Here is a 26,268-nt window from a genome sequence, read left to right on the forward strand (position 1 = left end):
AAGAAGGGAGATTAAGAATTTTGGTGTCTTGTATTTGAGAAATAGACTATGCTACTATTAATGGAGGGGCATCTGGATCTTTGTTACTAGAAGACTGGAGAAATAAAATGGAATTTCTCAGATATACAGGGAACTGAGCAAGATCAAAAAATGCATAAATAAAGGAAAAGCAACACAAAATGGTTGGAGAGAAGTCGTTATAAGAAGGAGCCTGAAAAGAAGTGAAAAGTAAGAAAGAAGAAAAAAAAGGAATAAGACAGACAGGAGCCAAGTGGAGAAACCTCAAGTCAGTGTCTGACTCCAGATCTCATTCTGCAGGATGCTAATGCATTCTCCAAGGGCAGTGTACATCTCTCCTGCACTTTACTGTGTGCCTTCTACTCTTTTATGGCTTCTGTGTCTTCTTTCCTTCCTAAACTTACTTTCAGAATCTTACCTTAAAACTATCATATACAAAAACTAAAGTTATAAAACTCAGCGTACTTGTGAATAGATTCAATATACCTGACCCTGTTTTCATTTAAATAAAATAACTATATTTAGTTAAAGTTACCTACTTGAAGAAAGCAATCAGTAGGTTCACCATGATGATATATTGGACAAAGAGGTAGACTGCTTGCAGGAAAGGAGTAAGAAAAGAGCCTGGAGGGCAAGCCCTGTTATTTGAACAAACTACAAAAAAAAAAAAAAAACAATAATAATAAATAAATAAAAGAAAGATTAAACAAATCACAGCCTTATATCCCTCTACAAATACTTAGTCCTTTAACTTTTCAGAATATCACAAACTCCACCCATTTCAAAGATTCAGATCAATGCTTTTCAGATTTATTTGTTACTGTATATATTGTATTTTGGTTATAATGCCCTCCTGTTCCTTGCCTTGTCCTTCCTCTCTCATTTACCTTCCACTGAACCTTCTTCCTTCCAATTATTCTTTCTATTTTTGTTTGCCCTATTTCACAATTTATAACAGAATGTTGATGGATCTACTATTGTGCGGGGGATGACAGTGGCTATGCAACTGCTATTTCATGTCCAGAAATCAGTGTTCCATAGCACTCCTCCCTATTCTGTGGCTCTTAGATTCTTTCTACGTCAACTTCCACAATGTTCCCTGAACCTTTCCAGATTTTATTTTTACTCTTAATTTCTACAGTGGCTCAGTTTCTGCCTGAGAGCAAAGTCCCATATGCACCATCTATCTGTGAAGCGTAGACTTCTCCATACATCATCCAGTACGGCTCAAATACAATATCTCGGGCCAGGCTCCAAGACGGAGGCTCATTTGGTGACAGGATGGCTTTGCGTGCCACACCAAAGCTCAGCAGGACAATTGCCATCATGATCACGATGTAGAACATGTTTGCTGCCTATAAAACAGCACAGCATGAGAATTTACCCCAAATTTGAAATTCACAACAAATCAGATTCTAGTAGCCATTCTAATTGCATTTATCAACAATAAGCGCCACCTTGCCACTGACTAATACACCTAAGGTCATAAGTAGCTAGATTTTCTTTGACTAAATCAGTTTTCCTCCACATAGTATGGATTTTGGGCTAATGGGTCACATAAACATACTAAGAGTAGATAAGTGTGCTTCTTTCTTTAAGCAATAATCAAATGTTAGCAGCTTATGACTAGCAACCATCCAACTTTTTGCCATTTGTGCCAGAAATCATATTAGAAAAAAAAAACAAAAAAATAAAGTGCATTCCAATTATTTCAATGATTCCTTATTCCAAGGATTGTTTTCAAAGTCTGGGATATTGATCAGGCCAGGTTCTCTTTGACTACTAGACATCAACTCAGCCTACTGTCCCCTGTGGCAGACAAGAGAGTCACCAACATTCCCACCAGTAATCTATGGGCTTCTCCACATGACTTTCTCTCACTGTATCAATTTATCCTGTTCTCACTCCATCCTCCTCCCCTATTGCACTCACAAGTAGTGCTCACTGCAAGTGCATATTATACTATGTACTTTGCACAGACTCATTTAATCATCATGGCAACTTTATGAAATAAGTAGTGTTATCCTCCTTTATGTACAAATAAATGAATGATAAGTAAATCCGTCAAGGACATGTGTGGGTGGGGGAGCTATTAGGTGAAGGCCATGAGATCTAGTCTAGCCAATAAGATGGGGAGGGAGAGTGACTGGGATCACTTCCTGTCCAGAGCAATTAAAAGCTGTCAGATTTGCTCTGCACCTCCTCATGTGTGACATGGGAGCCTAGAATGCAGACTAACGAGGAAACATTCTGCATCACTTGCTCAATCTCATCAAACCTGGATTCAGAGAGAAATCACCTTGTGCAAAGTCACTGAGATATACTCATTACTTCAACACAAGCAGTCTAACAAATGTCACTGTCACCAACACCACAACATAGTCTAAAAGAAAAGTGCTAAGAAAGAAAATGTTCTGTCCTTGGAGTATAACAGATTCTGCTTTCTCTGTCCCCTTCCTTTATTTCAACACTACTCCTGGCCCTCCAGAACCTTGTTATCTTCTAGAAGTAAAAATCAGGGATAATTTTGATGCTGTACTTCTAGAAGGAGGATCTTAAATACTTGGAAAGTTATAGATGGCCAAAGCTGACACAATGCTCAGTATGCTCAGAGGACACACTGGAGCCAGGTGGCTCACAGTAGGATCCTGGCTCCCAAATACATGCCATGGAGGAATTACTTAACCTCTACCACCTTGTACATAAGAAGTGGACAACAGTACTTATTTCATAAAGCCGTTAGGAAGATCAAATGAGCCAATCTGTGCAAAGCCCCTGGTAGTGTGCTCTACATGAGCTCCATTTATGAGTGCAGAAAGGGAAAGAGAAAAGAACAAATTGGTATTTCCAAAGAAATCACTCTTGGCTGCTAGCTTCCCACAAATGGAGCTCTCTAGAGTGTCTATGCTAAGTCTAGAGCTAATCTGACTTAATGCCGTATGATCTGGGCTTTACTAGGCATGCACAGCAACTACCCATGTGCCATCCAGGGGCATTTATTATATAAAAGTTTCTGGTTAGCTGGAAGTCAGTGATGGACTGATTCCCTTTCTATGCTTCTAGAAATAATTCAGAAGTTAAACCATGAAATCAGCTGTGTCATTTAACAAAGATCACTGGTGTATAAGATCAGACCATACTCACCATTTTTGCAATCATGGTCACGTATGGTCCTGCATGTTGATTCACGGCAAAGAAGTCCATGAGCCGGGAGAACCAGAATATGATGTCTATGCAATAGATGAGTCTCCCTGCTGTTTGCAGAGGAGGGTGGCCCCACCTCAGGCCAAAGCCAACTGAAAACAGGCCAATAGCCACAGTTTCTGTTAGGTTCCAGTACTCACTCATCCACACCTTCACCTTCTGAGTAAACTTCCCAGGTTCTGAAATACAGATCTAAAAGAAGAGCAAAATTTCAAGAATGACGTGCAGGGTTGGGGATAGAGCTCAGGGGTAGAGTGCTTGACAAGCACATGCAAGACACCAGGTTCAATCCCTATCCCCACCAAAAAGGGAAGGTGTGGCCCCATCTTCTTGAATGCATCAATCAGTTGAAAAAAAAAGTAAAAAAGAGTAATCCACATCCCAATACCTCATTTCACAAGAAGATTTGAGAATTATCCCCTGTAATAAATTATTTAAACAATCTTATTACTACATCTTAAAAATCTGTTAAAGTTAATTAAAAATTAATAGTAAGCAGAGTTTGGTGGCACACGCATTTAATCCCGGCACTCAGGAGGCAGAGATAGGAGGATCACCATGAGTTTGAGGCCATCCTTAAACTAAAGATGAATTCCAGGTCAGCCTGGGCTAGAGTGAGACCCTACCTCAAAAAACCAAAATAATAATAATAATAATAATAATAATAATAATAATAATAATGGGGCTGGTAGGATTGCTTAGTAGTTAAGGCATTTGCCTACAAGGCCAAAGGACCGAGGTTCGATTCCCCAGGACCCACATTAGCCAGATGCACAAGGAGGCACATACATCTGGAGTTCGTTTACAGTGGCTGGAGGCCCTGGCGCACCCATTCCCTCCCTCTATTTCTGTCAAATAAATAAATAGAAAAGAAGAAAAAAATTAAAAATTAATATTAATGTCTAGCATTATTACCATTAACCATAAATACTCACTTGAAAACCAAACTAGAAACTAAAAATGAAACAGTGCTTTTTTGTTGTTGTGTTTAAGCTTTCAAACATGGGGAAGCACCCTGACACTTTACACTTCAACACTACAGCAGGTCTGTATAGCCATAGCTCCAGTCATGGCACAGAACAGAAGGCAACAACCACTGGGAGCCAAGCAGGTCCAGCTTCCGACTGCTGTAGACTGAGTGCTTGACAATCTACTATAGTGTGATGCTGGGACCCACTAGTATCAGAGATTCCTTCTAAAATACTCTATCAGATATCCTCAATGTAAAATAGCAACCCTGTTTTCTATGGAGCACAGAACTTGGTAGAATTCAGGTTTCATTTACTTATTTTCTTTCTTTTTTGTGGGAGGGAGAGTTTGAGGTAGGGTCTCACTTTAGCCCAGGCTTATGTGGAATTCATTATGTAGTATCAGGCTGGCCTCAAACTCACAGCATTCCTCCTACCTCTGCCTCCCAAAGGCTGGGATTAAAGGTTTGTGCCACCACGCCTGGCTAACATTTATTTTCTATAACCATAAACTTCACTAGCAGCTAATATAGTGCACATCATACCTTTACTTAGTATATAATGTTGGTCAAATTATCACTAAGACAAAACAAATGTACATAAAACACAGAGCTAGGAATGTATACAAATCTAAAATAGTCTACGCTATAATTATTTGTGACTAAAATGTTAATTTTAAGTGACCAATTACAAGCTATAAAAAGTAATTTGTTGCTTTGTTTCATTTCTTAGACTACTTGCCCCAAAAGAACTTTCAGCTTCAAGTTTCAAAGGTGCTTAGTAGAAACTTTTAAAATGGCCCAAGTATATTCTTTTTACATTATGCAGCTTTAACCACTTCTGTGCCATTCTGTGAGGTGAAATTGATGAAATGCAGGTGATTCTAGGTGATAAAACACATCCCCATAAAGACAGCTGATTCCCACATACTTAGATTATCTAAAAACTGATGGTTTCACCTGCCATACTTCAACCAATGAACACACTAAGACTGCTTCAAAATAACCACTTCCAACATTCAGCAACAAAGGATTGGACAATCTTGCACAGCTGAAATCAGAAAATGGATCCTAAACAACCTTCTTGTAGCACACAAACCAGAATCAGCATTTCTCTTTTCCTCCCTCTTTGACATGTCTACTTCATCCCCAGACCAAGAATGCATCTTCCAGATGCATGCAGAAGACACAAGGGGAAGGGGACTCACCTCCCTGGCCTTCTCAAGGGCATTGGTGAAGATGTAGATAATAACAAGCCACTCTTGCACGCTCGGCTGCGGCTGCATCTCCACCAACACTGTGTAAGTGAACAGCATGAGGAATGCCAGGTATGCCATCTGTGAGGAACACATATTCCCTGGATGTGAGCACAGGTGACCATGGAGAAGGCCAAGCAGTGGCAGGCAAAGCCCAGAAGAGACACAGGCAGGAAATTTAACATGATGACATGAAAATGTAACTGGTACCAACTTTTGATTATTGATGACCTGATGCCAAGGGAAGTCCATGAGCTGACAGTTTTCCAGTCTACAAGCTCGTAGCAAGAATGAAATCCGGGCTGGAGAGATGGCTTAGTGGTTAAGTGCTTGCCTGTGAAGCCTAAGGACCCCGGTTCGAGGCTCGGTTCCCCAGGTCCCACGTTAGCCAGATGCACAAGGGGGCGCACGCATCTGGAGTTCGTTTGCAGTGGCTGGAAGCCCTGGCACGCCCATTCTCTCTCTCTCCCTCTATCTTTCTTTCTCTCTGTGCCTGTCACTCTCAAATAAATAAATAAATAAATAAATAAATAAATAAATGTGTGCGCCATCACACTTGGCAGCATTCTTTAAAAAAAAAAAAAAAAAGAATGAAATCCACTGTTCTCAGATGCATGGAAAGAAAAAATACTATCATGTCCAGTAGACTCACAACTATTGCAACATGCACAAAGGCAGTGGGATGGCAGGTGTTGGTGGGGGGGTGAAAATGTGTGTACCAAGCATGCCAGATAAGCAGTGTCAGCAGATGTCTACCTTCAAATGCAATGAGTGATCGATTCCATAGTTACTCAAATAATCTGGTTAGTCTAAAAGTGCTGTTCAACTGCATGCCTTGGCATTAAAGTCTGTTTAAAGATAATTTGATTCTCAGCCTGACAGACATCCAATAAATGTTTAACTGTTATCATATATGTTACATGTAGATTTCTTATCTCTCCAAATAAGTAAAAACATACATACACAAATGTGCTTTCTCAGGATATTTATAGCAAGATGTGGCCTCAGCAAAGCTTGTCATCATTAGCTATTAACATGCTAGCCAGATCCCATTTCTGGCACATCTATTCAGGGGCAGATCTGGAAGACTCTGCACTATTGCCTAGCTGTGTACCTGTCTCAAATAGTTACTAAGCCAGACATTTCTAAGGAAAGAAATATGAGGTTGTTTCAAATGTTTTGGGACTGGCACTCTCCCCAAATGAACAACTATGGGTAAGGGGCTCTGAGCTCCCAGGAGACTCTTGTGTTTGCAGGTTCACAGGGTCATGAAGCCACATCAAGAGGAGACTACGATATTTAAAAATAAGTAAACATCACTCAGAACTAAGCATTTATTTTTAAAGTATACAAAATAAATATATGGTTATCAGCTCAATATTTTTAAATGTTTGCATAATATGTATTTAGATAGATATCTTGTTATAGTTCACATTAAATGATTTTGGAATACAAATTTCTGGCCATGATCAATTTAAGAATAGGCAATCATTAAAAGAATAAGGACTATTAAATAAATGTGAAAAATTCTCAATACATTTATAGCTCATTATTTCTCTAAATGTCTCCTATCCATAACAGACTTAGGGCCCTAAACTTTTAGACTTAGCTTTTAAACATTTTGGAGCTCTCTGTAAATTTAAAAGAATATGCCACTGAAGGTAAAACCAACAATGGCATTCTTGTCTATATAACACATATTCCTACAAAAAAAAACATTGATTCACCTGATGGCCTTGCGGATTGTTTTTCTGCCTGAGACACGAAAAGAATCCACCACCTACCACTTAATGATGCAAAGACAGCAGTTAAGTTAACTACTCCTAAATGTTCTGAAATGCTCAGTCTTGGCTAGACAATCCAAGAAAGGTGAAAACCATGGGGCATGGTGGTACACACCTACAATCCCTATACTCAGGAGGCAGAGACAGGAGGAGTGCCATAAGTTAAAGGTTAGCCTGGTTTATGTGGTAAGTTTCTGGCCAGCCAGGGCTACATAGTAAAACACTATGTCAAAAAATAAAAAACCAAAGAAACAAAAACTAAAAAGAAAACAAGGAAAAGGAAGAGGACCAAAAAGAGCAGGAAGAAGAAGAAGAACAGTTGAAGGAAGAGGAGAAAGAGAAACAATTTTATTCTCAAACTTCCAATATAGGTAAGTTCTGCTCCTATATTCTTTCTTCTTCCAACCCTCCCTCCTACCTACCTTTCATTCTCTCCCATCCATTTTGTTTTTACTAAATATTTTATATTTCTATCTCAAGTTGACAGAGCAAACGTATCATTAATAACATTCTCCAGGGCTACTAATCATCACTAATACCATATCTACCATTGTGATGAGACTAACCGTGTAAAACCAAAACTTGACAATGGGAGCACTGTAGAACTCATAAACTCTCCTGGTCCAGGGAAGGCTCTGGGGCCCACATTTTAAGTCGTGATGCTGGCTCTCATACAGTTTCTCATCAGGGCCTCTTTCCAAATCGCAGTCTTTCTGTAAAATAAACAATAATCTTGTAGGAGAGTAGCTCAGTAGTAGAGCTCATGCCATGTCGGTAACCCTGGATTGAATCCCTAGCATCTCCATCAATAATAATAATAGCAATAACACCAATGATATAACAACAATCATTTTTGTTCACAGCTTAACTAAAATATTGGCAGGTATAGACATCCTATAGATATAATAAATTCCCTTGCATAGAGGCTACAAGGAAAGCAAAAGAGATGCTACTCTACCTCATTTCTATTTGGTTTTAATTTTTATTGAAAAATAAATTTTGTAATTTTTAAAGTAACAGTAAGAGAGACATTCTCTACTGTCTTTCAAAGTAGTGTCAACTCCTGCAAGATAGTAAATTTTATTTCAAAGCAAGCAATAAATCAAATTTTGTCTGAATATATCTATGACTTTTGAGGTCTGGGACATCTAGATGGGTCATCTCTGGAGTCTGATTGCTCCTAGAACTTCACTTTGCCTGGTGGGAATGAGATCATTACTTAGAGATGTCCTAACAGGTTTGAACTAGCTTAGAATTAAACTAGATTGAAACTAATTAGAAAAAGCATTCATTGAGATTTAAAAGATATCAATACCACTTCAGAAAAAAAAACATAATTCATCTCTCAAGTAATGACTTCTTATTACATAATCATCTTATTATTTTTCTTTCTTATGCATTATTATGCCTCAATTACTCTTGACAGTTTGGATTAGAAAACCAACTAAACACAAGTTAGAGAGTGCTGAGTGAGCCTGCCCCTGAGATAAATTGAAAACAATGTAGAAATGGAAACTCAGATTTGGGGCTTTTATTCTCTGTGTCTCTCTCCTTCCCTTCTCTCCTCTCTGCCTTCCTCTTTTCTATCTCCTCCTCTCTTACAGTAATCTAATACCAAGTTCATCGAATAAAATCATAACTACAGTCAATGAGAGAATATATTTTATTATTTGACTTTTGCTATTTTCTTCACTGTGATTTTTCAGCAAGTCTAAGACTATGCTCATCTCTCCTAAACTTGCTTCTTCTGTAGTCATCCCTTCAAGTTGGCCTTGATGGACCCATCACCCTCCACATATATTTATCACCTCCCCCTCACCCATGTCCATGCTCCATTGACTCGTCATTTAAAATCTGTCTTTCTTCCTCAGTGTCCTTTGCTTCTGATCCTTGCTGACACTCTTTATCCTTATTCTTTCTCCCTCTTTCAGCCTTTCTTTTGGGGAAAAAGTCCTATGCCATGAAGGCCGTGTTTATCCTACTAGTTGGAACATGTTGCTACTCTGGTACTACACAGGCACTGTTTCTCCAGTGAATAAAACAGAACAAAAACTCACGCTGTCACAAAACACCTAAGAATCTCATGATCTGGCTTCAGTCTATGTTACCAGCCATGCTGGTAACTACTCTGTTCTTCAATACCCGCCGTAACCAGGATTCCTACCAAACAGCCCACTTGTGAAGCTTACCTTCTGCCTGGCTACTTCTTTCCCCTACTCTCCAACTTGTAGTATTTCTTCCTCTTGAAATACTGGCTCCCCCTCTGCACCCTCAAGTCCTAGCTGAAACATCAGTCCTCACCTACTGTCTTACTGAGAAGAGTCCCTTTCTTCCCCCCACCCCCGTGTTCCCTTCTGCCTTTTTCATGAAACTTGCTCCTAAAACAGTTCATGCCATCAGAACATATGCTTTTAAGATATTAGCAGCTAGGAGATTTAAACTTGTTGGCAAAGTTAGTTTGCCAGTAGAAATTTCAAAATAAGAGTTTTAATGTGGCATGCTGTTATATACCTGCACTACCAGCTTCTTAGGAGGCTCAGGCAAGATCACTTGAGCCCAGGAATTCAAGGCCAATCTGGGTAAGATAGCAAGAAAGAGAGGGGAAAGATTTGTAAAACCTCACAGAGTAAATCAAGCATTTGATTCAGTACAACTTCAGCCTACCTCAAGATCAATGCCTTCTTTTTTATTGTCAAAAACATCTTCACTATTTTATTTTATGTTTATTACCACAAAGACACTCAAAAAACCCTGTCTGTCTCACTTGCCTCCAGTTTTCTCCCATAATACTCAAGGCAAATTTTGTTCCTTGACTAATCAATCATATTTATTTAATTGGCACTATGAAATCTTACAAAGCCCACCAAAGTGTTATCTCTTCAAACTACCCCTTACCTAACAAAATGCAGACAACAAATCAGCTAGGAAAACCTTCCTCTAAAACCTTCCTCTCTTTCCATGTGTGTGCATGTGCATGTGCATGTATATGTGTTTTCCCAGGACCAAACACATTCTGGACAAAAATCATACTTAATTACTACATCCTATAAGGAACTACCAACATACTTGCATATATTTTTGTAAATAGATAGATGATATATACAAGCTTTGAAAATAAGCTGCTTTCTTCCTTGTTCACTTCAACAAGCAAGCAAGCTAAACTTAGTGTGGGCAATTAATGGAATAGCTCCACATGAGGATTCCATTCTACTCCTAAGCAGTTGGGTCAACATTACATTCCTTCTGTTTGCTATCTCTGGATGACTTCTCACACATCCCGCAGAGATTAGAATGTACCTAACCTCAGATTCTGAGAATTCTAGGTGGAGCTCTCAGACAGGAGAAAAAGAAAGAGGGAGGGAAGAAAACACATTCACACCCAAACAGGAATAACAATTAAAATACTGACTTGGCAGAGGCATTAACCAATCAGAATGGTTGATCAAACTATCACCAGCTAAAAAACACTAATTAAAGTTGATTAGTTTTCATTTAGTATTTAGTGAATTTGTCTTGACATATTTAAATAATCTAAATTTTTAAATTTTTATTATTTGCTTATTTATGAGAGAGAGAGAGAGAGAGCGCGACGTCAGGAGCAGATAGAGAATGGGCATGCCAGGACCCTCAGCCACTACAAATGAACTCCAAACACATGAGCCACCTTGTGCATCTGGCTTACATGGTCCTGGGGAATCAAATCTGGGTCCTTTGCCTTTGAAAGCAAGTGTCTTAACTGCTAAGCATCTCTCCAGCCTTAAAATAACATTCTAAATAAAAATTTAAATAAAGCCAGGTGTGGTGGCACACACCTTTAAGCCCAGCCTTTGGAGGCAAAGATAGAAGGATCACTATGAGTTCAAGGCCACCCTGGGACTACACAGTGAATTCCAGGTCAGTCTGGACTAGAGTGAAACCCTACTTCCCTAAAACAAAGCAAACAAACAAACAAATAAATTCCTCTTGCCTGCCAAAGCACATCAGATAAGACACTAAGGGTGCTTCATTCAAGTGTACCAGAGAGCTTTACCATACCTCACTGTAAATGGAAACATCATCAACCATTATCCAAGTGGGAAGATGAAGAATAGGAATTGCATTTACAGTATCCAAGACACCTGAAGGGAATATGAGCTGCTGCAGAAGTGGCTTGCTGACCACGAGAGCCCACATATAGAATGCTAGCAAAATTCTGCCCAGCTACTGAATGTGACCAATGAGAAGATGTGTGGAGCATAGCAGTGAGGATCAGCAGAAACTCTAAACACACATCTCCGTAAGTCTCGGGGATGGCAGGCGCTCCTCACTGCTTTGGACAGTATACCAATCGGCTCTACCACTTACAAAGGAATATGGTAACTGAGATAGCTGACAGACATTATGAATCCCTGGTTTGGACTTCCAAGTACAAGTGGAGTATTTTGCTTAATTACATGCAAGAATTAATGGAGTGTGGTAATGCTCTTCCTGACCAATGCATAAAAAGATGAAGATTAGGCAAAAGAGAACTAAATGTTTGATTGATGAGTCACAGATGTTTTAGAATATTTTATAACCCCAGGACACATACCAGGGCTGAACAGTGGCAACAGATGTAGCTGGTTAACAGATTACTAGTACAGGCACGCTATGAATGCGTATCTCTGTGTACAGTTATACCATAAAATGAAATTTGCTATGATACTGCACTAACCACACAAGCACTTTCTTTGTCACTGTTGATGCTCTGGTCACCATAATTCCACGTAAACTGGAAATCCTGGGACTGTGGAACATGGGACATCTCAGCTTTGCTCTTAAATTCCAGTGTCAGAATAGCGGGTGGTAAAAGAATACTCAGGATGATCTGGAAAGAGAAGGAGGTCAAAGGAGAGAGGTCACACAAGTGTCCTTTGACTTAGCAATTTTAGCTGTACAAGTGTCTCCCTCACCATTACTCATGGGCACATGAAGATGTGAACAGATTTGTTCATTTTGGAGTTTTACATAAAAGAAGAATCTAGTGACACTTTATACAGAGACAGCTGGCATAGAATAACTTAACAATAGTATACTATGTAACCATTAAAAAGACAAATGTAACCGTGAAAAGGTAACCATGACATATGGTTAGGTCAAAAGAAATGAAAATTATTAAAAATATGTAATATCCTAATTTTATAAAATAAAATAAAACTGGGTGAGGTAGTGCAAACCTTTAATTCCAGAACTTGGGAGACTGAGCTAAGAGGATCACCATGAGTTTGAGGCAAGCCTAGGCTGCAGGGTGAGTTCCAGGTCAGTCTGGGCTACAGCGAAGCCCTGCCTCAAAATATTTTTTCTAATTTTTAAATATATATGCATTTAAAAGTTACAAAATGTGTATATGTATTTGTTGTCCCTGTAGTCACTGAGGAGTATTATTTTGCAATGACTACATTGTCATAATGTTTGCAGAGCCATTAAATAGATATTACCACATAAAACATTAAAATTTATTCATATTATATTCATAGTATAGAATTTACTCATATTATAAAATGAAATTAACAATGCATCTTCTATCCTACACAGACTTTGTCTTCCAGTAAGACCTAAGGAAGAGACAGACCCAAACCTCCATAGGTTTTTCATTACATTGCTAATATTCATGTATTCAGTCTTTTCAAAAGAATTTTTGTTTAATTAACAGTTTAAATATTCATTACATTGTGAAAACCAACTTGGTGAGTGCTAGCTCTTTCAGGCTAAAATTAAGTCACAAGATCCTGGAATTCAATGACAAAAATAAGACTGACCTGATGACCCACCATGGTGATTTAGTAAGCTAAGTCCTAGCCTTGTCAACCTTCATTTTTTTCATGCTAAATAATCTTTTAAGTTTGGGTTTAAATATGATATTGTGTAAAGTCTCTACATTTATTTCTTTTTTTTTTAATTTTTATTTATTTATTTATTTATTTGAGAGCGACAGACAGAGAGAGAAAGACAGATAGAGGGAAAGAGAGAGAATGGGCGCGCCAGGGCTTCCAGTCTCTGCAAACGAACTCCAGACGCGTGCGCCCCCTTGTGCATCTGGCTAACGTGGGACCTGGGAAACCGAGCCTCAAACCGGGGTCCTTAGGCTTCACAGGCAAGCGCTTAACCGCTAAGCCATCTCTCCAGCCCTACATTTATTTCTAATACAAGTTTGTTTACATGTGTGTTTTCTGTTCAGATAGAGCACCAAATGTGTGCAATCTTTAGGTTTATAACCCTAGCAGGAGAACACATGATGATGTCATACTCACTCCACTTCCTGAAGACTCCTCACATTTTGATGCCCTTGTCCATACAGAACAATTTGCTTGTGGAAAAGAATTCAGTAACACAAACATCAATACTGAAATATCTATTTTCAAGCATGTGCTAGAGCTTATTATATTATAAGCCTAAGAATCAGTTTTTCATGCACACAGCTCTCCATGGTACTCCTGAAGACTCATCCACTTGAAATTGTTTCCACCAGGATATCTCAGAATTATTGGCTAATGTGTTCCAAAAACAGACCAATCACAGATGAACTGGGCTTGTAGACATTAGATAATTGGTTTATCACAGTTTAGAGATTGATTTACCTGATTCAGCATTCATAATTAATTCACTCTGTATCTGAGAGCAAAGTAGTCTTACTTCACTTAAGTCTTCTCTGTGTTAAGTATATAAAGGACAAAAATACATTAAGTTCTTAGAAGTATGGGTTTCTGGTAAACTGGCGCATGGGTAGAACATAATCAAGGGGAAGGAACGCTGTTTCACAAGCACTCCGCTCTCTGCACCATCTCACTCCCCCAGGGCATCAACAGCTGCGGTCAGAGCTGTGTGAGCGCAAGCTGATGTCTGTCCCCCCTTCAGCATGTCTGGCCTGAAGTCAAAGCAGAGCAAACAAGAACCCTGGTAAACGATGTTTTTGCTCTGATATTTTGCTAGAGAAGAATCTGTGTGAGATAATTTTCAATTGCTATTTCTATTACTTCTATAATCTCATTGGGCGAAAATAAAATGTACAAGATCTTTATTTTGTATACATATTTTTACTTTTTGTAGTACATTATGTAATATATACATATGCGCATTTATGTGTGCTTAGAATAGTCATTCTCTCTCTCTTCTTTCTCCTTTTTCTCCTTACAAATAAATAAAAATGAAAAAATATAAAAAGGATACAGTTAAAACAGCAAACAGCTGATGTAGCTCTTAGTATGCAAGCTTGATGCCTTTCCACTGAGTTTCAAAGCAGATGTACTAGAATCTGAAGCCTGAAACTTAGGTTCCAGGTCAAATGTTAAAAATCCTGAGCAGTTACCTAAATCACTCTTGACAACTTAGCTGCGGGAATAGGATGAGACTCCAAACATGGCGCACAGTGTGAACAAGTGTGCTAGAGGACAGCCTTAAACAGCCCAACATTCCTTCCCTGGAGCAGAACATTAAGAATTGCTAATTTAAACTGGGTGTGGTGGCGCACACCTTTAATCCCAGCACTTGGGAGGGAGGCAGAGGTAGGAGGATTGCTGTGAGTTCATGGACACCCTGGGACTACATAGTGAATTCCAGGTCAGCCTGGACTAAGAGAGTGAGACCCTGGCTTAGCAGTTGAGCGCTTGCCTACAAAGCCTAAGGACCCCAGTTCGAGGCTCGATTCCCCAGGTCCCACGTTAGCCAGATGCACAAGGGGGCGCACGCGTCTGGAGTTCGTTTGCAGCGGCTAGAGGCCCTGGCGTGCCCATTCTCTCTCTCTCTCTCTCTCTCTCTCTCTCTCTCTCTCTCTCTCTCTCTCTCTCTTTCTCTCTCTCTCTCTGCCTCTTTCTCTCCGTCACTCTCAAATAAATAAATGAAAATAAACAAAAAAAATTTTTTTTTTAAAGAATTGCTAACTTTATTTAGCCTGTTGTCTGTTAATTACTTTGCTATTTTATTTTATCTTGTTGTGCTGAAGACCAAACCCAGTGTTTTGTGCATGCTGGTCAAATCTACTAGTAGATTATATACCTAGCCCTATTTAGTATTCTTAAACTGAGGGGGGGAAAATAGCTTTAAAAAAGGCCTTCACTTGTGTTAGAATTATCAGAGAAAATAAACAGTGAAATCCTGCTTACACTTGTATGTTTTTAGATTCTAATCACCTTCAAGGAAGCATGGCTTTGTGGAAGACAGGGCAGATGCAATTATCCAGTTTTGAAGTCACTGTGGCAACAGTTATCAAGATAAAGCAGTTCCCAGGTATTCCTGGGGAAGCTCTCAGAGCTCCTGATAAGGTGTTAATTGGCTACCTGGGAGCCCCCTCCTAGAACAAGTGTGGCTAAGGAACAGAGGCCTTCACACTAACATGAGACTCCATGGGGCAGGCAAAGATACCTTCAGCCAGGAATTTTTCCTCATTTGCAGGCGCCCCATCCACATGTCTGTCAGCAACATCTGGGTACAAGAATGAGACACAAAGGGGCACAGGCCTCCAGATGCGGCCAGTTTCAAGCAGGTAGAATTGCTCCAGTTCTTGAGTTCATAGGTCAGCAGCTTCATAGCCATTGGCTCATTCTGCTTGAACGCCTTCTCCAGCACGTCCAGGGCCAGCTGGCCAAATTGCCTGAGGCAACACAGCAGTAAACGGAGGACACAGAGGCAAGTCAGAGCCCAGGAATGTTCTGAGTGAAGCGAGACTCAGAAAACACAGGTTGATTAGGCTATGTGTGTAATAAATAGGAATCTATGAATCTCCATTTACAGAAGGTAGGTGACAACATAGGAGAGGGACTTTTCTCCCTGTCAAGAAAGAAGAGAATTGAGAATTTCCATGGTATACGGAGAATTTGTGTATACCTGGCTGCTTGTGGGAGAAGTTCCGCTACTCGGACATGCTACATACAGCTTGGCATGATTCTACCTGATAAGACCAAATAGAGAATTTTTTATGGGGGCCGTAGGTATGGGTGTGCACACATGTATGTATGCATGCAGTGGAGGCGAGAGGACAAGTTCAGGTATCGCCCTCAGGAACACCATCCATGTACAGGGTCTCTATTTGTCTGGTACTTGCCAATTATACTAGGCTGGCTGGCAGGGATCTGACCGTCTCCATCTCCTTAACGTTAGGATTACAGACACATACCGCTTCTCCCTTAATAGCCCTTAAGAGGAAGCACTTGACCAAAAACACTGTTTGAAACTAAACTAGTAATCAAGGAACATTGTCGAACCATTTTTTTTTTATTTTACTTAAAATGATGACTTAAGGAAGAAGCTAGGCCTGGAAACACCCACAGGAAATTTTCCAGGTGGTTATTTTCTCTGAAAATGTTATCAGGTCCTGGATTATGAATCAAGATTATAAATTAGTTTTTATTATTCTCTAAGCTTCCCTCTATCCTCATTACGACATTTTAGCAATTAAAAAAAAAATCAAGCCAGGCATGGTGGCACACACCTTTAATCTCAGCACTTAGGAGACAGAGGTAGGAGGATTGCTATGAATTTAAAGCCATCCTGAGACTACACAGTGTATTCCAGGTCAGCCTGGGCTAGAGGAAGACCCTACCTTGAGAAACAAAAGAAAAAAAAAAACACTAAAGTGAGGGTGACAAGAGTGTCTAATCGTCCCCAGAAATGCTTGCTTAATACGAAGGAAAGAGACAAGCCTTACTTTGAGTAATTTTTCAGTTCTTCTGAGGTATCGTCCACCATACACTCCTTAGCTTCCCGTGCCATGGCTCGGTAGAGTATACAGGCGATCACAGCCTTAACCGTGGCCTCCTCTCCCTGCTGCCAGAAGAACATGGCCATCTTCTGCCTCTTCATCAGCACAGCCCAAACCAACAGGTCATTGTACGGGTAAGTAAAACCAGTGCACTCAGCGTCCTCTGCCAGGCTTCCCTTTGACTTCTTCTTTGATTTATGAGAGATTCCAGACCTGTCCTGCTGCAAAGCAAAACATGCTCCTCATACTCAGATCCATGATGTTTTACTTAGTATAAAATGAGTATTCTTGGAGATTTTAAAAAAAGAAAAAACTAGGAGCTGGAGGGATGGCTCAGCAGTTAAGGCACTTGCCTATAAAGCCTAAGTCCCCAAGTTCAATTCTGCAGTACCCATGTAAAGCCAGATGCACAAGGTAGTACATGCATCTGGAGTTTGTCTACAGTGGCTATAGACCCTGGCACATCCTCTCGGTCTGTCTCTCTCTATCTCTACTTTGCAATAAAGAAATAAATAAAATATTAAAAAATCGCTTATGATTATCTGTTAGTTCCCCAGCACTGGAAAGAAAAACAAACAAACAAATAAACAAAACCCCAGATGTTCACCACAAATGAAATTGTTAGCACAGGCTATCTGATCCAAATGATACAGAATGTCCAAGATATAAGGCATATCAAAACATTCTGCTGATGGGCTGGAGAGATGGCTTAGTGGTTAAGCGCTTGCCTGTGAAGCCTAAGGACCCCGGTTCGAGGCTCGGTTCCCCAGGTCCCACGTTAGCCAGATGCACAAGGGGGCGCACGCGTCTGGAGTTCATTTGCAGAGGCTGGAAGCCCTGGCGCGCCCATTCTCTCTCTCTCCCTCTACCTGTCTTTCTCTCTCTGTCTGTCGCTCTCAAATAAATAAATAAATTAATTAAAAAAATTTAAAAAAACAAACATTCTGCTGCAGATGTAGCTCAATGGTAAAGCACTTGCCTAGTATGCACAAAGTAGTTTAATCCCCAGGAATGCAAAAAAAAAAATGCATGCATTTTTGAGCCAGAACTCAAAAGTTGGGAATCAAGGAGAATCATAAATTTTTAAGGACAGCTCTGGCCACAGGGTGAGAGCCTGTCTCAAAAGACACTAATAATGGAAAGTTGTTATGAATAAGTATATTATATACATGTATTAAAATTGCCAATAAATTGTAAATTTAAAATGTGATGAAGATAACAATGAGACTTTAATAAGCCATCATACAAAATGTACACTTTTATGGTAATCTATTTCGTGTATTTGACAGATCCAAAGTTCCTAATCTGGGATTTCTCAAAGTTGTTTAGCACAATTTAAAACAGTAACCCGGTAATTACATACCAACTTTAATTTCTCAAGTAAAATGGTTGAAATAACTCACTGGATAGTTAGAAGTGTATGTGTCTTCTATTCTCACCTTACCAAATAGATTTGTCACTGGCCCTTTAGAAAAATGTCACTAGTAGTGCCAACATGTATCTAAACAAATCAGTTTCCATACCTTGATTCTAAATATGTTTCTCTAGTGGTGGCAACTTTAGCAGTAAAATGGCATTCTCTCCCTGGAAAGCCCACCCTTCACAGCTCAGCGACAGTGCATGCAAACCCCTTGCATTTTTCTACGCTGTGTCTGCTGTCACCATGCTGTCAGGGTGTGCTGTAGACACAATCTTGAAAAACCATACCATTCACAATTATTACCTCATGTGCCCCTAACTGCTTACCTCAAAAATGCAATCAAAGTACTCAGTACAATTCTTGGAAAATAATAAAAATGCTTAAAGAAGCTTATATTCATGTAATTTAAGAGATCGTAGCAAAAAATAATTAAAATTGTCTTCCTTTATTTCCATAGGTAATGGAAATTTGTGTTCATTAATAATGCCTAAGGGCAATAAGTACCTTTTAATCTCAGGAGCCATGGAAAGGAAACTTCTTTTATCTAATACAGTATCATTTCCATGGAAGCTTTTAAGCAAATGCATTTGGTCCCAGAGAAGAGTGGGACTGGAGGGGTGATGAGCAAGAGGAATTAAAATGTATGTATGTAACCACACATGTGCGCACACTCGCACACACCTCTTTCTTCTACTATAAAATTAGGGTAACATTAATTTCAAGAAAGCCTTGGGCATGAGGGGAAGGGATGCCAAAGGGGAGTCTGGAAGAACTGAGAGTGGAGAAGGCAGCCACGCTCATATGCAACCAGGCCTGGGTAAAGATAAGGGTGTGGTGATGGACTAATGATTACAGATGTTTAGTGCCATGGCACAGACAGCCTGCCTGAGTCACCATCCGCACATGGCCAAGGTGGCAACAAGGATAAGAACCTGAAGTGCTAGCCCAGACAATCACAGTGTTGTCTTTGCCCACTGTTGTTAGGGAACAGCTGTGTCAGCTGGGATGCTAGCCTGAGCCTTCTGTTTACGGGACTGGGAATGGTTCCCCTATTGTCACTTCCCCTTTTCCCAGCATCCTGGATTGCAAAAGCAACTCTATTTTCAAGTCTACAAACAAGTGATGGTACCTCAGATTTATAAGGCTGGGCAGTCCTAAAGAACTGGGAATGCAGCGTGCTTTCTGTCGACTCCTTTCTATTTCCCAAGGAATATCTCTGGTGAAGTGGGTACTGGGAAAGACTCGGAGCAGAATTGGACACTCTCTGGCATAGAGTTGTTAAGAAGACACAAAGGAGAAAAAAAGTATTATAGCAGTGACAACATTTTCTTTCCAGATAATAATAAAAGCTAAATATAATTGTCTTATGAAATACCCAATATTTTGTTTCTTATTCATCATGATTAATAATTCCTATTCATGTATACATTTACTCACCCAATAAGAGGCTCTCACAGTCTCCTTCTTATGAACACTGCTACTTTCCTAACCTAATACAGAACACACTCTTTTGCTCACATTTCTATATCTGCATTCCTTTTTCTACATGGAAATTCCATTAGATTCTATGGATACTCTATCCTTGGAACAAGTTCAAAATAGGCAATAAAGATTTATAGTTCAGATAAGAAAAGGCTCCAATTTGCAAACAGTTCCAAGGTTAAGGAGAAAGTAGAAAGTTAAGGAATTTCTGCAGGTGTTAAATAATACCTCTAACTGCAAGCCAAGGCCCAGGCCCAGTACAACAGAAGCCATTGCTATCAATGAAGATTTTGTCAATAAGAAACAAAACCAGAAAGAAGCCTCTTTAAAAGGACTGGCATGCAAACAGGATACAAATCCCAAGCTGTGGAACACTTTATTTTCAGCTCATGCTTTATGGATAAAAAGTGAAAAGAGAATGAGTCAAGACTTCTCAATGACACTCCCCAAGTTATTGATGCTGTTATTACAATGTAGAATAATGCTGTCATCGTGGGGATCATTCTTATGAAGTTAATACTACTCTGTAACAAGAATGCACACCTTTTTAGGTATTTCATTTAAACCTTTTAACATGTTTATGCAATTAATTTTATTAAGATTCCCCTTTCAGAGATGAGGTAACAGGCTTCCCAGACCTAATCAGGAGAAAAGTAGGACTCGTGTCAGCTCTGGGCCTCCAAGCCATGTATCTGATAGTGCCGTAGTATAGCTGCAATCAACTCAAAACACCACAAACTGTACTCCTTCACTGGAACCTAATCAGATAAACAGGCCAATTCATCCTGGGAGCCACTTCAGGAAGCGAGAGCAGGAAAGAAACTTCTAGAAGCTGCACCTGGGGCCTGCCTCACAAGGACTCACACCCTCACCCTTGCTGCCCGTTGTAGCCACAGTTATGTCTGTCAGGTGAAGTGGTGGAGGTCTCCACACCTCTCTCTCATCTCAGAATTCTGCACTGTGGACATATCCTGGGTGAGGCCTGGGTTTCTCTGTGTTTTCTTCTGTTTATTTCCTAACACCAAATTTGGTTTTTACTTCTTCTGATCCTTTCTTTTTAAGAGCCAAAGTGGAAGATATTTCAGATGCTTTATATGACCTTACCCCAAGCCACTTTCCCGTCTTATCCTCCTCACAACCTCCTGGTGCTTGTTTAAAAAAATGACAAAGGTCTCATCACTGCAGACCCTGCCATGATATATGAGCACTGTGTCCTTCCCTGCTCCAGCTCTCTTCTCAAGACAGATTCTCAACATTCCCTTTTCTGATGTTGCCTGTACTTTTAAAAAGAATTGGGCTCCTCTGATTACTGATGTACAATGGAAATTTTCAGTGGTTATATTTTCTTTGCTATGCTACCAAACAACTATTCTATTTTTATGAACTTAGCCTTTTCAAACTATGTCAGAAAATGTGCTTTTATCTATAAAATCATTTCTATTTTCAAGCTCAGTTCTGTTTACATCTCCCAATACAGTCCCTCCATGCTTATCCCATGTGTGTTATCTCTAGACTTGTGGGATATTATGAGCTGATAGAAACAGTCCTATTAGGCACATGATCTTTGGCCTTTTTATTTTCAAAAGGAAAAGAAAGAAGAATTGGCAGTTGATCTCTCTAGCCAGTTTCAAAACATCAGTTCCATATCAATATAGCACTATTATTTCCTGTTTTACATGACGAGTAATTCTTCATCAATCTGTTTCTTCTAAGTATATCTAATAATTCAGTCTTTATGCTCATCTCTTGCCAGTATTAAGCCTCTGTAAGGTGATATCTGTTCACAGATAGAATACCCATTAGAGAAACTATTGCAATTTGAACTTTGCAGGCCATTTTCCTAAAACAGCAGTTCCCTATATTCCTTTATTTCATTATGATATTTATCAACTTTGTTACCTTATGCTTTCTGTAGAGGTTGTTGTAGAGGACTCTGAAACTTTTTCTAGTGTAGCTGCTGCGATATGCTCCACCAATGAGGTATTCTATCACCAATCCGATGTCAATCAATGTTATGCTGTAGCTTGAGAGAAGGGTATGCTGGAACAAAACACTCAATGAGTTGTGACTTTCAGTTCTCTATTCTGTCTCTGTGGGCATGCTGACAGGCTCACAACCAAATTTATCAATTAACATGGCTAGCCACTGATGTTAAGAAAGAAAATGATTTCATTCTTAGTGCATTTTCTAGTTCCAGCGACATCACATGGATGCATATGTCTGTATACTCATTTCTGTTCTCTGCTTCCCTCCCCCTGTGATGCATGAAAACATACATGCCCACTCATTTGAAAAAAAGACATTTAAATCAGGGACAAAAGGCTATTTTGGGGGGGGGTGTATGTGCAAATGAGTAGTATGTGTGGTGCATGTGCATACACATGTGTGTGCAAATGCATGTCCTCCTTGCACACACATGCAGGGTCCAGAGGAAGAAACTGGGTGTCCTCTATCACTCATCCACCTTATTTTCCCTGAGACAGAGTCTCTCACAGAATCTGGAGCTCCCTGTTTTGGTTAGAATGATGGATCAGAGAGCCTGAACTATCCTCCTTTCTCCTCCCCTCCTCAGCAAGAAAGTTATAAATATATGTGGCCATGCCAGGCTTTTTAACAGCACATTGAACTCAGGTCTTCATACTTATGTAGCAAGCACTCTTGCTCACTGGGTCATCTCACCAGGCCCCAAAAGGCAATTTTTAACTTTTAACTAGAAATTATATGAGTACTACAACAGAAATAAAATCATGAAGTACATGGTGAATGTACACAATTTAAATTAACATTGGCTTAACTTTTCACCTTCACTTCTGAAATGGCTATAACATTTGCCACTATGCTAACTGTGTCATATATAAAACAACAGTATGGCAGGAAGTAGGACAAATAAAAATAAAGAACATAAAAATCTGAGCCAGAAGAGATATCAGAACATGAGGTTGTGCCAAAACAAATGTCATGGTGATAGGACAGCAGAGTGGCAGACTCCAAGTTCCTTGAACTTCATGCTACTATTTCTTCACTTCTGAATTGCCATCCATAGTAAATTGTTGAAGACCAACAGAGTTCTGAACAAGGTCTCCGAAGAGGATATTTTATAAATCATGTTCAAAAACCTATGAACAAGACTTTGAGCTGTGTACTTTTCTTTTCCACCATTCATAATTTACTTTTTTCAAACACCAAAATAATATTGGTGCAATAAAATTGCTTCTGGTCAAATGTATATTTAACCTATTTTACACCAATAGCTTCAGGTTATTGGGATAGTGTTTAAGCGGATAAGTTAGGGAAATTGTTTCGATGTCATATCAATCAATGTAAACTAAATTTACACCTGCACATGGGCACTTTTGCTTACTATAAACTTGCTAAGTAAATGTCTTCCTTTCACTCTGGAACCTTTGCCCAAATCAACAAAACCAGAAAGTCAACATTATCTAATGAACTACCTGACTTCAAAAAAATGAGAGAACTTTTCAAACATACCTTGGATGGATTTTAATTATAGTGACAAAAGGCATTTTAAAATTTCAAATCTGACCTAACCAACTCTAAGTTCAATAAGAACATTATGAGCAAATAAAAAAGGGTATTGAGCATGAGATCCCTCTTGACTCCCTACAACTAGGCTTAGACTCATAAAAGAAGTGGTAGCATGCCCAGGCTGTCACTGGTATTCAAGACAGTGACAACAAAAAGGCAATCATGTGCTCATCCTCCCACAGACAGCAGAACTGTACAGCTCTGCCTCCACAGGCCATGGGCTCCTTGGTAGCTCTTCATGAGGTCTGCCATGAAGTCCTCTTTAGAAGGGTGTGTATCCAATTCATAGAGTGTGCACTTGATCAGTTTGTTTGCTTGCTCGTTTTAAGACAGCATCTCAGTACATAGGCTTGACTCAAACCTTCCCTCTGCCTGCTTCAGTCTCCTAAATGCTGGAGTTACAGGCGTGAGCCACCAAATCTAGCTTATTACTGTTTGTATGGTGCTGGGGATTAAACACAGGGGTTTAGCACTTAATGTTCTGTCACTTAGCTATATCATCAGTACCCTGGTTCACAGTTTTTTAAAATTATTATTAGCTAATGTCACATTGACAGATTAAAATTCTAAAAACACAATTTAAGAGAGAAAAAATTATGAGAGTATAGTTGGATGATGAAATTGTTTAGACATACCTTAAAACAGTAGCTAATTCACTATAAAATCTACCTTTTATAAAGCAAAATTTGATAATTCTGCTATCATAAAGCTACGGTAAATACAAGGATGGTTTTCAATGGTGATAAGCAGGTTACCTGTTTTACATCTTGGACAAGGTGACGCAAGAACATATTAGTTGGTCCTTGTTTCTGTGATAAAAAAAAAAAAGGAAAAAATGTCTCTTTAACTATCATATACTGGGGCCATTCTTTATTTCAGAATATAAAAGTAATCCAGAAAATGGAAAATTGTGTTCAATATTTTTGGTAATGAAACCTAAACTACTTAATTCTTTAAAAAGGATCTTCCTAGGAGAAAATAATTAGATGAAATATTTTTTAAAGCAAGATGTACATATGTACATGGTAAGGACATGAACTTTATGTAGTGAGAACACAAATTTGAAAAAAATTATATCAATGCTATCAAACAATCATAATTCCTATCACACAAGTACATTCCCTCAGAAGGTATTTTGTTGAATCCTTCCAATGTTAAGTCAGATTTCTAAGGGATTCAGAGGGATGTTTCCAATAACAGAAAAGACAGAACAAGTACCTACACCAAAAATTAGCCTACAACATATGTGCTGAAAATAGTTACAAAGAATTCATATTCTAGGAACTAATGACTGTTAACTAACTGAAGTACTGGAGAAGACAGGATTTTAAAAGGTCTCTGAAGAGAAGGGAATAGTTAAAAAGACCAGGAAGGTTCATTCAGGCAGGTTCCTGGCATGACCACTGGGTGTTTTCACAATGAGTAAGCCAAATTCACTGTAACAAAGGGCTCTGCACAGGGAAGTTGCAAGACCAGCATTTTAATGGTGACCTTAGGTCAAGATACTTCAAGCAACTCCATAAAAGCAGTTTGTTCTGATTCACACATTTTTCTTTATGAGTTAAGATGAAATGTAATTGTTAAAATGTTTCTCCTTTAGTTGGAAAGTCTGTGTCTTGGTCCACAAGTGTTCAGAAGGAAAGAGGTAAATCTTAAGCTAGTTAGTGAACAAAGTATAAGGAAAATAGCTTGTGAAATGTTCCACTTACTGTATTATAGAGCTCTTCCAGCCGGGGAATGGTGAGAAAGCGGTGGAGGCTCACTCCATTTTCTATTAAGAGCTTCACGAAGTCTACCCGATCCATCACTAAAGCATCTAGCATGGCTTGCTCCAGGACACTGGGCTTCCAAAGGCACAAATAAACATGACAGAAAGACAGTGAAATAAGTGAAAAACTATACCCCAACCTACATAAATAAAAAAATTATAAAATCTATCTTATTAAGAAACATGGAGGATCTAGATGACAATGCTGGATCATCAAGAAACATTTCATGTTCTTGGGTGGGAAAAGTGACTATTGAAACCACCTCAAAGTATCCCCAAATTAATGGTGTATCTTAATGCAGTTCTAGTGGAAAGCAAAGGGTTCTAGCTTTGACATTGACTTTTGACTTTTAATTTAAGGGGCTTTTCATTTTTATTTATTGATTGATTGATTGATTGATTTTGCTTCATTTGGTTGGTTGGTTTTCTGATTTGGGGCTTTAGGTACCATGTTTCCATTTAAACTTTACTTGGTTTTTGTTTATAAGTACCAAGTTGGACATACTTATTTTTGTCTGACCCAAAATTCCACTAAAATGCATGAAAGAGTCTTGTTTAAAGAGATCAATACACAAACATGAGGAGAAAGTGAGGATAATAGTCCAAAATTCTGTAAGGTAAAGAGCCATTGGTAAAGTTGATGGTTGATTGCCCAGGCCCCAAAAGCCAAACAGTTGAAGTGGGCAGTGTCAACCACGCAGTGCTGTGCCACGGAATCCTAGGAGCTCCACTGCAAAATCCACTTACACAGGCTGAATTGGGGACTAGGGCTTCTCAGTTCTCTTCCCCATTTTACCCTAGAACAGGAGAACCAAGGCCTGTTCCTTGTTAGCTGGGAGATATGAATTGCTGACACTGAGGGGAAAGTCCCAGCAAATACCAACCAGACAACCTTGCTCTAAAGCTCATGTTATAGGGAGGCTCCAACTCTACACACAGAATCTTTCAAGTGCTTTCTGCCCATTCTCAATCAGAAAGTTCAATGCAGGGGCTGGAGAGATTGCTTAGTGGTGAAGGCTGTGAAGCCTGAGAACTCATGTTTGACTCTCTAGGTCCCACACAAGCCAGACACACAGTGATGGAGGCACACAATGTTACACATGCGCACAAG

The 26,268-nt window shown here is 39.3% G+C and overlaps 1 protein-coding gene across 1 annotated transcript in view; it reads right to left on the bottom strand.

Annotated features, from left to right (window-relative positions):
- The window catches only part of Trpm6 (transient receptor potential cation channel subfamily M member 6), a 195,961-nt gene that overhangs the window by 69,550 nt on the left and 100,143 nt on the right, over window positions 1–26,268 (bottom strand). The window contains exons 13-24 of the mRNA XM_045154985.1: window positions 25,099–25,233; window positions 24,145–24,198; window positions 21,743–21,883; window positions 19,491–19,625; window positions 16,888–17,162; window positions 15,606–15,834; window positions 11,923–12,075; window positions 7,796–7,942; window positions 5,398–5,526; window positions 3,163–3,414; window positions 1,199–1,373; window positions 558–672 (exon numbers count right to left, since the gene is read on the bottom strand). Coding sequence (XP_045010920.1) covers window positions 558–672; window positions 1,199–1,373; window positions 3,163–3,414; window positions 5,398–5,526; window positions 7,796–7,942; window positions 11,923–12,075; window positions 15,606–15,834; window positions 16,888–17,162; window positions 19,491–19,625; window positions 21,743–21,883; window positions 24,145–24,198; window positions 25,099–25,233 — 1,940 coding nt within the window. The remainder of the gene's footprint in view (window positions 1–557; window positions 673–1,198; window positions 1,374–3,162; window positions 3,415–5,397; window positions 5,527–7,795; window positions 7,943–11,922; window positions 12,076–15,605; window positions 15,835–16,887; window positions 17,163–19,490; window positions 19,626–21,742; window positions 21,884–24,144; window positions 24,199–25,098; window positions 25,234–26,268) is intronic.

The sequence above is a fragment of the Jaculus jaculus genome, chromosome 1, assembly GCF_020740685.1.
Source record: "Jaculus jaculus isolate mJacJac1 chromosome 1, mJacJac1.mat.Y.cur, whole genome shotgun sequence".
Taxonomy (NCBI): Eukaryota; Metazoa; Chordata; class Mammalia; order Rodentia; family Dipodidae; genus Jaculus; species Jaculus jaculus.